The 12,948-nt window shown below is 42.4% G+C and overlaps 2 protein-coding genes across 2 annotated transcripts; one reads left to right on the top strand and one right to left on the bottom strand.

Annotated features, from left to right (window-relative positions):
- Positions 1–1,618: 1,618 nt before the first annotated feature.
- On the top strand, positions 1,619–3,170 carry HD556DRAFT_1435447 (uncharacterized protein; the record flags this gene model as incomplete). Its single annotated transcript, XM_041305435.1, has 5 exons — positions 1,619–1,649; positions 2,045–2,271; positions 2,319–2,432; positions 2,479–2,736; positions 2,787–3,170. 5 exons carry the CDS (start codon positions 1,619–1,621, stop codon positions 3,168–3,170), a joined length of 1,014 nt encoding a protein of 337 aa, XP_041151951.1.
- A 1,891-nt stretch (positions 3,171–5,061) lies between these two features.
- HD556DRAFT_1219556 (uncharacterized protein) lies at positions 5,062–5,253 on the bottom strand (the record flags this gene model as incomplete). The annotated part of the gene is made up of 1 exon (XM_041296765.1): positions 5,062–5,253. A coding segment is annotated over one exon (192 nt), but the record flags the coding sequence as incomplete, so codon positions are not given.
- Positions 5,254–12,948: the final 7,695 nt, after the last annotated feature.

Raw genomic sequence — 12,948 nt, 5'->3', positions numbered from 1 at the left:
GTACTAGTTTTGCAGCAGAATGTGGCGAGAATGCTTCTGTTGCATCTATACATTGTGTTCTGTAGCTGGGAGTATCCTTCAGCATGACATAAAAATAAAATGATGAAAATATACCAGCAGTGTTGGATTGGACAACAGATGGATGTGTAATGTATGTATGTAGGGCGCACACAGAAATGCAGTGCTTGGTATGGAACAGGATGTGATTTCATAAAATAAAAATGTGATCATTGGCAGGTTTCAAACCTGCACAGTCCAAGAGAAACAGATTTTGACTCCGATAATCACTTGTAATTTCATCTTTGACAGGTTTTGAACCTGTCACATACAGATTTGGATTCTGTCTTATTAACTGCTTGGCTAAGACCAGTTAGATGCACTCCCATTGAATCCATTCAGACGTGAATCCTCAAGTTATATTTATCCTGCATTTTGTCAGTTCTAACATTAATTTATAACATCACCCTTGAGCTCAACCATATGTGATCCTTCCATTATCAGTTGTCACTCGTGACCCGGTTGTTAATCCCAAAACATCACAAACATCATTGGCCCACCGTGGTGGTCTGCCGTCAGCGCTTTTTTTGAGCAATTGCTGGATAAACAGGTCTTGAAGTAGAGGCCCAGGAGAAGTCTGATGTTTTTTGCGATAAGAGCAGAATAAAAGAATCAATTGTGGTGACCATATTATTGAAAGAACTGACAAAATGCAGATAAATATGCCTTGAGGGTTCACTTGTGAATGGGTCCATTGGAGGTGCATCTAACTGTTCTTAGCCAAGCAGTTAATATGACAGAATCTAAATCTGTCTGCGTGGGTTCAAAACCCACCAAAGATGAAATTGTCAAGTGATCACCAGATTTAAAATCTGTTTCTCTTGGACCGTGCAGGTTTGAAACCTGCCAGTTGCAACATTTGTTTTCTATAAAAATGCACCTTGAAATATGCTCATGGTCTGTTTGCTTGCAAGCTGATTAAAGTTATCTTTAGCCAAGTGGTTGTTGCAACAGAATCAAGATCTGTTTCTATTGGAATGCGACAGGTTTAAAACCTATTGAATATCACATTTTTCTATGAGAATGTGCCTTAAATGTTAGCTCATACACAGCATCTCAGACATTGATCTTCATTGGTCTTGGTCAAGTTGTCACCAGATTCAAAATCTGTTTCTCTTGAACTGTGCATATTCGAAACCTGCCAACAACAACATTTTTGTTCTATGAAATTAAACCCTGATATTTCCTCGTAGATAGTTTTCTTCAAAACCCATCATAAATGCTCTTTTCCATATCATTGCCACAATAGATTCAAAATATGTTTCAATCATAGCCTACAGGTTTTTAATCAGTCAAATAATGCATTTCTCAGATTTTGAATCTGTTATGGCAATAACATGGCCAAGACCATTTAAGATGAGTTTTTGAGAAAGCTCTTCACTAGGAAATGTCAAGGTGTGATTTCATAGGATAAAGATATTATCATTAGCAGGTTTCAAACCTGCACAGTTCAAAGAGAAACAGATTTTGACTCTGGCAACAACTCAGCTAAGCCTGATGAAGATAAGGGTCTGAGATACTGTCTATGATTCAATATTCAAGCCATTTTTTATAGAAAAACATGTCGAGCACATATCCTGCCAATCTCATAGGTATCTCACATTATACTCCTCAGCACTCCTCTTACCTTCCAAGAGTTAGACACAGACTTCTGCCGGGGCTCTTAACTCCAAGACCTGTTTACCTAAGGGCCCATTCGGCAACCAGTCGTTTGCGTCCATTTCGTTTGTTTTCATTTGTTTGCGTCTGTTTTCATTTGAAACGGCAAAACATGTTCGGCAACATGTTCGTTTCGTTAAAGGCCTGTCACACTGCTGCATAATGTGGCATCGCACTAGTACTTGTTTGTTCTCTTGTCAACTGAATATCCCACTGTCCCTACTCTGTTTACTACTGTTACTACCCACCATGCGACCTAAGAAAATAGAACACTCTCTTTCATCTGATACCAGGGAGCCTGAGAACACCAATCTACTGCAACCTTAAGAGCAGGCTAGTACTACCACGAAGATCCCACGGAACGCGAAGTGGAGTTCTGGGGATGATGCAACACTCATCGACTCTCTCAAGGCTTTTGCTGATGGAAACACGGCTGATAATGGAACCTTCAAGACTGCAGCATTTACAGCTGCTGCAAAGGCCCTCAAAGACAGTCACAAAGTCAGTGGAGGTGCTTCGAAAACTGCAAAGAGCTGCTCACATCGTTGGAGCACGGTAAGTAGTATTTTTCCTTCATTTTCGTGCTGATATACTGTTTGTAGTTGAAGGCCAACTGTCTTATTGTCCAAAAACTGCGAGAGCTGTCTGGATTTGGATGGGACGAGACGAGGAAGATTGTCATTGCCAGTGACAAAGTGTGGGATGATTATCTTCAGGTGAGCTTTCACTCGTTGCTTATTTCTTGACTACATTACTGTTCAGGTCCATTCCGAAGCCAAGGTTTGGCGTTCAACACCATTCCCCCTCTATGATGACATCATTGTGCTCGTGGATGGATGTCATGCAACTAGTGAAGGAGCTCTACATATTAATAGTATCAATGGGTACGAGACTGGGTACGAGACGAGCCCTCCATGGCCAAGCACACTTCTCCTTGATGATGAAGATGATATCTTTGTTGGTGAGGATCCACTCAGAGGGAATCATGAGTCTGAATCAGCTGATGAGAACGAGAAAGTGGTATGTACTTCAACTTGCTTGCTTCGTTGTCTGACATGTATTTATCCTAGTCTACACCTATTTTTCATACTCCACGTGTTCCAAAACGCGGCCATGCTCCTTCAGTATCACCAACTTCAACTGGAGTCCATAAAAAATGTTCTAATGTGAAGCTGACTGGTCCAGCAGCAATTCTCGGAGTAGCTGATGCTCTTGAATCTGTTGCTATGTCATTCACTGCTCATACTAGCTTTCTTGATGATGTTCCTAGTACTCCGAAATGTCGTATTAATGCTATCCAGGCTGTTTGTGTTGATACTTCCTTATCTTCTGACGAATGTGCCAGTGTTGTTGCTCTTTTTGCCAAGGATGTAGCTATTGCAGATGCCTATACTGCCATTTCAGATATCTCTCTCCGTTCTATGTACATTCGTCTTGAACTCGGAAAAACATAGATAGATCTACCTAGTTCTCATTCATAGTATACTCAATATACTGTGCCCACATTGCTTCTGCTATGTCATCTCGTTTTTGTCCTACCCTTGCCCTTTCTGCTGGTGTGATTGTATGACCGAAATCCTCAGCTCTCTGCTGTACAACCTGAACAGCCTGATTAGTGTCCACCTCTGCCTCTTCACCTTCTTCCTCAGCATCATCTGGATCATGAACACGAATAAAATTGTGCAAGACACAGAGGGCAGGAACCAGCTTTGTCTGTACCACAAGACTGTATTTCTGGGGCAGCAACCATTAGCCGAAATCAACGCTTTACCACACCAAAAATGCGCTCAATAACATTTCGGGCTTGGGCATGGCGTAAGTTGAACAATTCTGGAGGATTTTTTGGTCTAGTTATTTTTTAGCATTTTTTGAATGGTTATCAATAGAAAAAAAACATACCTTTGATTTGAACAACCCCATTCCTTGAGGTGGTAGCGTACACCACGATATGGAACCAGGAGTGAGTCACATAATGGAAACCCTGCATCAGCAAGGTAGCAGAGATTTGGGGGAATGGGAAAGTCTGTCTGCCGAGCATTATTGTATATGCGGCTGTCAGCTGCACTTCCCTCCCATCCTGCAAGAACATATGAAAAGCGCATGTCAAATGTGCATGCAGCAAGGACATTCTGTGAGAGGCGGCCCTTTCAATTGCGGTAGCGAGCAGTCAGGGCATCATTGGGAACAAAAGTATCAATGTGTGTCCCATCAATTGCACCCCGGCAGTATTGGAAAAATGGGTAGAGCTTGGGATTACCGTGAATTTCAGGGGGGACTATGTCATTGGGTGGCAGGTGGATGTAGCATTGATAAAATCGTGGTGACACTACCATGTCTAGAAGACGAAGAAAAATCCTAATAGTACAGTCACAGTAATAAATTAATTTTGTTGCATTTTAAATAATAATGTGGGCACTCACTTTGAAATAGTATCTGCACTATGCTGAAACCTTTCTTGCATGTCCCTATTGGTACATCAGGAAAATACCATTTGACTACAGGTGGCTATATAGTCGCTGTAGTACCTGTAGTCCCGTTTGTCAAGTCCCTTCTACATGTGGCTATATAGCCACGCGGCTCGCTATGAGAGTCACTGGTAGCTTGTCATAGCAAGCTACAGGAGGCTACAGGCTACTAACACTAGTAGGACCTGATAGTTACGAGGCCAAAAGAAATGTCACCAGTGCTCACATCAGATGATTTTCACACGTTATAATGTACAATTGGTAGGAATTGAACCCAACACCTTGAACAATTATAAGTGCATCATTTTTACAACTAGGCTACAAGACTACTTGTATATTCTTACAATAATAGAAATATATACCAATGCAATATGACAATATTGCGAAAATTCCATCAAGTCAATTATCACACGGTTCAACGAGTCCAAAATGGTGGCACGTTAGAGCACCTTCCTTTCGATTGCAACAAGTCCTCGCTCGACACGCCAACTCCACCGCAAGGTGGCAAGTGATTTTTATTTTAACGAGTTCAAATATTGACGGCAAGATGTTTGGTGTGTCTGTCATAAGTAGTTTGTAGACAGGTTAATATCACACGAGCGCTGTAGCTGCCTGGAGTGACCTGTAGCAAATATTTCTCCAGCTGACTCCTGTAGTAGCGGTGACTTTGGCTATATAGTTGTATGTAGCTTGAAGGGTGCCTACATAGCACTACTGTGGCTACAGTAGCTTGAAGGGTGCCTATATAGCGCTACAGTGGCTACAGTAGCTTGAAGGGTGCCTATATAGTGCTACTGTGCCTATATAGCTCTATGTAGCTGTCACCAGGGCTACAGCATTTTGAGTTTTTTACTGATGTACCTCCTGTACAGCAGATTCGAAGAAAAATTGCCAGCTGTTCTTCAGAAGAGATATATCTTGAGTGTCCAAGGCCTGCATATTCACTGAGCTCATGGAGCAATCGGCGAAATACTGGCTTAGATAGGCCCATCATATTATGAAAGCGATGGGGATGTCCTGATAAGAGCTCCCGAACCCATCCATGCCCTGTCAAGATAGAGTTATGCTGGGGAATCTTGTTGATATAGGGCAAGGTGGCCACAGCCACTGCAGCAGCTGAAAATGCAGCAGCTAGCACTGCAGCTCTCTTTCTGCGAGTGTGTGTTGCCTTAAGAGAGGTTTTAAGGGCCTTTCTTTTTTGTGATGATGAGGAGGTCATAGCTATAGAGCTCGAGTAGCAAACTGATGGTTATCATTCATTATCTGATGTAGTATCTACAGAGTTCGTGCAAGTGTGACAGTGTGTGACACCCGTGGGAGCTCTGTTTCACTTCAATGTCCATTTGTTTCAAAATGAAACAGACACAAACAACCAGTTGCCGAACGGGCCCTAACAATTTTCTTGAAAAAGTGCTGATGGCAGACCATCACGGTGGGCTCATGAGCGAAAACTGACAATAAAAAGATTGCACAGTTGAATCCAAGGTGGATGTTAGAAATTGATGTTTGCACCCAAGCAAATGTCGCAATTGGCAGGTTTAAGCAGGACAAAATAAATAAATGATGATTATGCTATTGAAAGAACTGACAAAATGCAGATAAATGTGCCTTGAGGATTTGCTTCTGAATGTATTTATTGGGAGTGCATCTAACTGGTCTTAGCCAAGTGGTTAATACAGCAGAATTTAAATCTGTCTATGTGGGTTCAAAACCTGCTGCAGATGAACTTGCAAAGTGATCACCAGAGTCAAAATCTGTTTCTCTTGGACTATGCAGGTTTGAAACCTGCCAGTGATATAATTCATTTTCTATGAAAGCACACCTTGAAATTTGCTCATGGTCAGTTTGCTTGCAAGCTGATTACAGTTGTGTTTAGCCAAGCGGCTGTTATCGCAGAATAAAAATCTGTTTCCATTGGAGTGCAACAAGTTTGAAACTCGTGGGATGTCACATTTTTTCTATAAGAACATGTCTTGAATATTTGCTCATACACAGCATCTCAGACATCAATCTTCATTGGTCTTGGTCAAGTTGTTGCCAGATTCAAAATCTGTTTCTCATCACTGACTGTCTGCCCTCTGGGGGCTTTGACTCAGTCACAGTCATGGTAGACCATGACCTTATGAAGCAAAGAATTATTACTCATTATAAAAAGATTTCACATCAGAAGGAGTAGTCAAACTCTTTTTTAAGAATGTCTTCAAACATTTTAGATTCCACAATAAGGTTATCTCAGATTGTGGTGTAAAGAGTAGATCCTGTGTGGACACTTAGAAAGTGATCACCTCAGAACTCAGAGTGCAAGTGTAAGTCATCCCAAAGAGACTGCCTGCAGAACTACCTCTTAAAATATAAGTGCAGGGAGGTCTGTTAAGATCGAGAATGAGAGAATGGAAAGTCACCCAAGGTGCTTTCGAAGTTCTGAAGATGTGTCAGTATGTTGAAGTATGTCTAAGTATAAGACTTGCGAGAGTACCAAAGTACAACTATGCAAAGTCTATCAAAAGAACTTGAAGATATCATGATGCGAAATGGCAGTGGTCAAGCCAAACAATCATTCTAAATGAATAAGAAGGATCGATTGTGCGAAGTACAACTATCCGAAAGTGACTCTACTAACTATGACTCATAGCAAGGGAAGTGAAGTGAAATGCGAGTAACTAGTGAACCAGATTATATCCTACAGTGTGAATGTCTGGAAACTGCGTAGGCAAGAACAGTAGCAAGATAAGCTATCCAAAATGGAATAAGACTTGAGGCGAGCTGCTACAAAGATATGCATGTAATAGCACTGTCTTACTAGGATGTGATTGGCAATAAAATCACCAGTTCTCACTATCCTCCATGGTCAATGGTTCAGACAAATACCAATGGTTGATAATGTGGTCGTTCGTGGGAGGAGGTGTAAAAGTTGGGTTTGTCAAATCAAGCAAATTCCTAATGACTTTGAAAAGGATGAGATTAAGATAAATCTCAGGAACAGTAACCGTTAACTGGCTTGATGCAGTACTTAGGACACAGATGATAAGGATTGATGATCAATGGTGTAGCCGAATTGATAACTGGCTTGATGCAGTGCTACGATGCTACAAGAAGATGGTTGCAAAGATATGCAAAGATAAGATGAAGAATATGGATCACGACAATTCCACTCAAATATCTGACTAATCCATTTCATGAGAAATGCTGAATAATCTGTTGTGGTATGTTTGGAACTGATCTTTGAACCAGATAAGTATTAATTTGAACAGTTAAGTTGTATTGTAAGGTCTTCAGGTCTGAAAATTACTCAAATAAAATCATAACGTGGTGTAAAAAGTTCATAGTAATTTCATAGAGCAAATATAAGGAACTTCAAAGCTAAAAAGTAGCCATGACCATGCACAAAACCGGTGTAGAAACAACAATACAGAGAGGAACAAACAATGCTCCTGACTGTATCTGTAATTGTTGTAAGGTCGCGTGTTGCCTAGTCTGCTATACTTGAGACGACAAGTGCGTTCGACCCTAAAGGGGAAGCAAGTGCAGCAAGGATCTGGTAGTAGGCGCTGAAGGCGCTACTGGTTGGCCAATGCGAAGCGCGGGAAAGCGGGCAGGTGCGCACGAGGCGCGGGAAAGCGAAGGTGCGCGCGAGGCGTGGGAAGCGCGCACGTGAGCGATAATGAGAGAGAGTAAGAGTGAGTTTGCTTAAGTGGTGATTAGATACTAGACAAGAGATACGAGCGCGAGGTGTCAAAGAATAGATTTCTACTATGTTCTCCTAGGTAGTATGTGGGTGGTAAGTGGGAGGTCAAGTCCCTCTCCCTTGGTAGGTAATGCTGGCGCTTATATGGCGCCTAAGCGCTGTCATGCGGAGCCGAATCGCTACCGAGTAAGGTATGTAAAGATATATGTATGTAAGTAAGGGTCCATGATATAAATAAAGGTGGAATGATATGTAAATAAGGGAAATGGAAATACACGCACTAGAGAGCTTGGTGGACAGTGGATGGATGCTTCCAGAAGGCTGGCGCTATAGGGCGACCAAGCGCGCGCGCGTATACATCGTAAAGCACGGGAATGGTGCGCGCATGGTGCGCATTGCACGGGAAAGCTGCGCCTCATATAGGGATAGCTGCAGATAGCACACAGAATGGTGCTGCAAGTTCGTGCAATGAACTCCCTAGTGAAAAGTGCCATATCACACCATGAGAGGCATGAGTCTCTACACCGGTTTGGTGCATGTCATCCGCAGGGAACAATGAATAAATTGTCCCCGATTTGCAAAGTGGAATGAAAAGAAAAGTAAGAAAACAAGTGACAAAACATACATATTGTAATGGTTTAATATGGAAACAAGTATCTGGTAGTAGGTAGTAGCTAAAGGTATAATATATATGGCTTCTAGCTTTGCAAGTCTTTTTCCTGCCCATTGGGGAAGATCAAGAGCCAGCACAGAGAAAATAAAAATACTTCTTTGCATTAGAGCCCAGACGTTGGTGTGGTACTCGAATGCGAAGAAACAGTCTCTTACTTATTATCTATTTCCTGACTAATTTCCTGGTAAGAAACAAGTGTTGCTCTTCCCAGGCAAATTAGATAGAAAAGAGATAGTTGTTAAGACCATGCACAAAGGGTAGGACTGATTCCAAGGGGCTTGGCTTCAGCTCGTGCGCTGTGCCCCTTACCCAAGTATGTGCCCTTAACTTCAGAATGAAGTCTGGAGAAAGTCCAGTGAAGTCCGAAGGACTTCCAGAGAAGCGTGGGAAACTTCAGAAGGACTTTCCGGACAAGTGCAAGAAACTTCCGGATGAGTGCGGGAAACTTCCGGAGGAACTTCCAGAAATTACGATGGAGTTTCGTCCTGACAGGGATATGTGTAATGGCTACTCAGGACGAGTCCTGAGTAGAAGGAAACAGAGGAAAGGCTGCAAGGACAAAGTCCGAAGCAGAATAGGTCCGGAGGACCGTGGGAAAGTTCCGGAGGAACTCCCGGAAACTCGGAGGAATGGAGGAGTGGAGGAGCGGAGGATCGGAGCTCCGGCCTAGGGAATTCCTCCCTAGGCCTGAGATGGATAATGACTAAGTCGGAGGACTAGAACTGTTATGAGGACTTAGGGTGAAGGCTAGTGCGAGGACTAATATGTGTAATATTCAGACTGAGGAAGTACAAAGATTCTACAGAGTTTATATACTACAGAGGACTTAACAGAGAGTCAGTCAGTGCAGTCCAAAGCTATGCGAGGCTGTGGACGGAGGATGTAGAAAAGTCAAACACTAGTCTATCAGAAAATAGTAAATGAAGACGGAGATGAAGACATAGGAAAATAAAGCCAGAAATGAAACGAGGTACGGAAAATGAGGAAGTCTAACTCAAGAAGGAACATACAAAGGGATAAGGCACGGAAGATAGACGCGGGTCGGATCTGGATGTCTGGAGATGAATGCGTGATAGGTCCGGGTCCGGAACACGGGATATGACACTAACTTGAGAAGGAACATACAAAGGGAAAAGGTAAGGAAGATAGACATGGGTCGGATCCAGATGTTCGGAAGTCCGGAGACAGGTGATTACCATAAGGGGATGGGCGCTGATTTAAGGTTTGGGTTCGGACATGACAGATAGGTCGGATCCGGAGATCCGGAGATGTGGATATCAGATCTGGCGTCCGGATATCAGATGCAGGAGTACAGGGATCCGGACAGATAGAGGATTGGGTCTGGAGACAGGGACAGGAGGTCCGGATGAGGCATGGGAACGTCGTCGGATGTTGGTCCAGAATGCGGGATATGACAATAGTCTACACCGTGGTTCTTCTAAGGATAGTGCGAAGGACTGATAGAATGGGTCAAGATATTATAGTGTCACAAAATCTAGTCCTCTTATATTCCAATTTCTTTTGGGGCATGGACCATTCAGCGATTTCCATGTGTGGCTGACAGGATGGACGAGTTTGGATATAACTGTTGCATGGTTTCTTAGGCTAGTTGAATCTTCTCAGCATGTTATTCATAACTGGAATTTGCCGACATGGTGGGAAAAGGAATCCGCATAGAATTGATTGATAATAGTTAATTTTTAAAAGAAAATTTTCATGTGAAAGCAGCGAGTCTATCTTTTATAGGACTTTTTCTCATTTCCCCATTATATTCGGGTCAGATATTGCCATACTCCTCAAATAATTCGCCTTCGTAGTGTTGAGATGATGCAATTTTGATACCACTATTAGCTGAAGCTCTCATTGATAGACTATTAATGTTGTTTAAGGTGCAAGATTGTTGGTCATGGAAAGAAACATTCTCATGTATGAGGGGTCTTTGAGTAAGTTGATTAATATTAAGAATATGTTTTATAAGACCTTCATTGCACGGTGGTTATTTGTGAAGAGATAATAGAGATGCTTCTTGTGTTTCTAGGATAAGCGGCTTTAGTGGAAAATTAGCAGTCCAACAGGGCTTCCTTAAGTGTAGGCAGAAATATTTGGGAGATAATAGTTGTCATCGTATGATATTTTATTGAGGAAAAACTCGCAGTCTAGTGCAGTATGAAATTTGAGTGGCGCTTGTAAGGCACTTAACTAGCAATTCTATTGTGACATAAGAATATTGCTAATGCTAGATCGCTGGCGTCAGTGTGAAGAGTAGACACGTTCCACCATGTCCAATGCATAAACAAGATCAAGGGTGCTTGCCAATCCAAAGGGTAACTCTTCCACTTCTTCTGTAATTTCACTATTTTCCTCATCATCCCCTGTCCTGCAATTGGGCTGATTAAAGAGGAGGAGATCTAGTGATGTGAAATAATTTGGTCTCAAATGCTCCAGGTATTTAAGTTTGAGGCGCCAGAATATGGATAGTTGAATAAAGTGGGTAGGAATGGTCAATACAAGTGGGACCGCTTTTCCAGGACCTTGCCTGCAAATTTTGATATCTGCCCATCCTTCTCTGAGCTGGCTAATCCCAATGAATTGTCTGCTGTAGCTCTGTGCAAATACTGACATGTCATCTAGATGAACAATGTCATGGAGGCGGATATGCTCCTGAGAGTAGATGTGGACGTGACTGGCTATCCAGTGATGCTGAAAGAGCTGGGTACCAGGGTAAGGAGTAGTGGTAATGTATGCTTGAACATCTAGGGGTGCAGCATTGTGCATGTCGAATTTTCCATAGGAGTTGTTCATAGTGGGTTAAGAATGAATAGTATGAGTTAGCTCAGCCAAAGTTGTCAATGGCCTGTGACTGGCAGAGTTCTTTGAAGTGGGTGCGAAGCACGATGTAGAAACAACTATACTGAGTGGGGCTATATGAAGATGGCTCCAAACTGATATATTTGTGTTGTGGTCTTTGCACTGCCTAGTCTGCTATACTTGCCTGACAAGTGCGTTCGACCCAGGGGTCTGCAGTCTGGGAATAGTCTTGGGGATAAGTGAGCGATGTGAGATCAATAGTCCGAGCACGGGAAACAATGTCCAAAGGTATAATTACGATGTCCGATGCAAAAGCGTCGGGTCCGATGTTTTCGGGGTTTCGGGTTATTGGGTTCGGGTTCAGGGTGTCGGAACTAATAGTGACGCGTTATGCGAGCGTCGGAAGAGCGAGCGGTGTGCGCAATAATAACTATGACTGATATGGATAATGAAAGAGCGATGATATTCGCAATATCAACTAAGAACTACGAATTATCGGGTTTGACCACTAAGCGTCGGGGAACTGCTCCCCTCTACCTGGATAATGAATAATGCTCGAGGTCAGTCCAATATATATGTAAGTACGTAGAAATGCGGAACCCGTAGGCGAAAGTAGCGGCGGAGTATTTCGGATCCGAAGTACATGTAAATAAACATGAGGCGCTGCGGACTATGGGAAAACATGTAATAGCGCTGGCTACGACGTGAGTAATGTGCGAAATAATGAACTACACACCTAGTGGGGCTAGCAAGACAGGACGGGACACGGATAGGACAAGTGCGCGGGAAAACATCGGGTCTGATGCGGCCTAAACGTCGGGTTGGCGGGTTAGCGTCGGATAACATTGGGAAGTGATTAGCATGTGACGGGTATTTGACGTGTACTGTAAAATAGCTCGATACGAGCCCAGCGCCAGCTCGTGTCCTACAACGACTAGTTTTGATTTCCATTTGATCGGCTGCTGACATTGAGCCTAATCCTAGTCAGGAAATTTCCCTGACAGTGTTTTAGAATAACATAACCCGATGAACAGATATTAAGTTGGTAATTAAGAATTTGTTCCTTGTAGGGTGGCATTTAGGCGATTATATATTTTCAAGCCATATTCGGCAAGGTTCCAACTTGTTCAGTGATTCCTAAGATTCATCCATAAATCTGGTAGCAGATAACGCAGTCCTGAAGAATGTGTTCTTTCAAACCAATGTTCCATAGGTATATAATATTAGCTAAACAATAATAAGAATATCTGTGGTCTGTACTAATATGAAGAAATAAAGTGACAAGCAATTGATGAAGCACAAATTCCACTGTGTTGCGATTTGAGAAATTGTTAAGAAGCTGATAGTATGAGAATGGAGGCATGACAGATATTATCTAATCTGAAATGGTACTACTATTTATGAGATACGTGATATTGATTTGTCTGGTGAAGAATCAGATATCTTCAGGGGTGTTTTGGAAGCAAGCTGTTTTAGCTGAATTGCATATTGCGTATAGATGTAATTGAAAACAGCCAGCTATGTTTCTCAATATGTAGAAGGAAAGAACGACTGCCAAGGTAGCAAATAATGTCTGTTGAAAATAGAGGAAGCCAAATTAG

The sequence above is a fragment of the Suillus plorans genome (assembly GCF_016647745.1).
Source record: "Suillus plorans strain S12 chromosome Unknown HD556scaffold_144, whole genome shotgun sequence".
NCBI classification, from domain to species: Eukaryota; Fungi; Basidiomycota; class Agaricomycetes; order Boletales; family Suillaceae; genus Suillus; species Suillus plorans.
The sequence above is the reverse complement of the archived record's forward strand: the minus strand, read 5'-3'. Positions and strand labels throughout refer to the sequence as shown.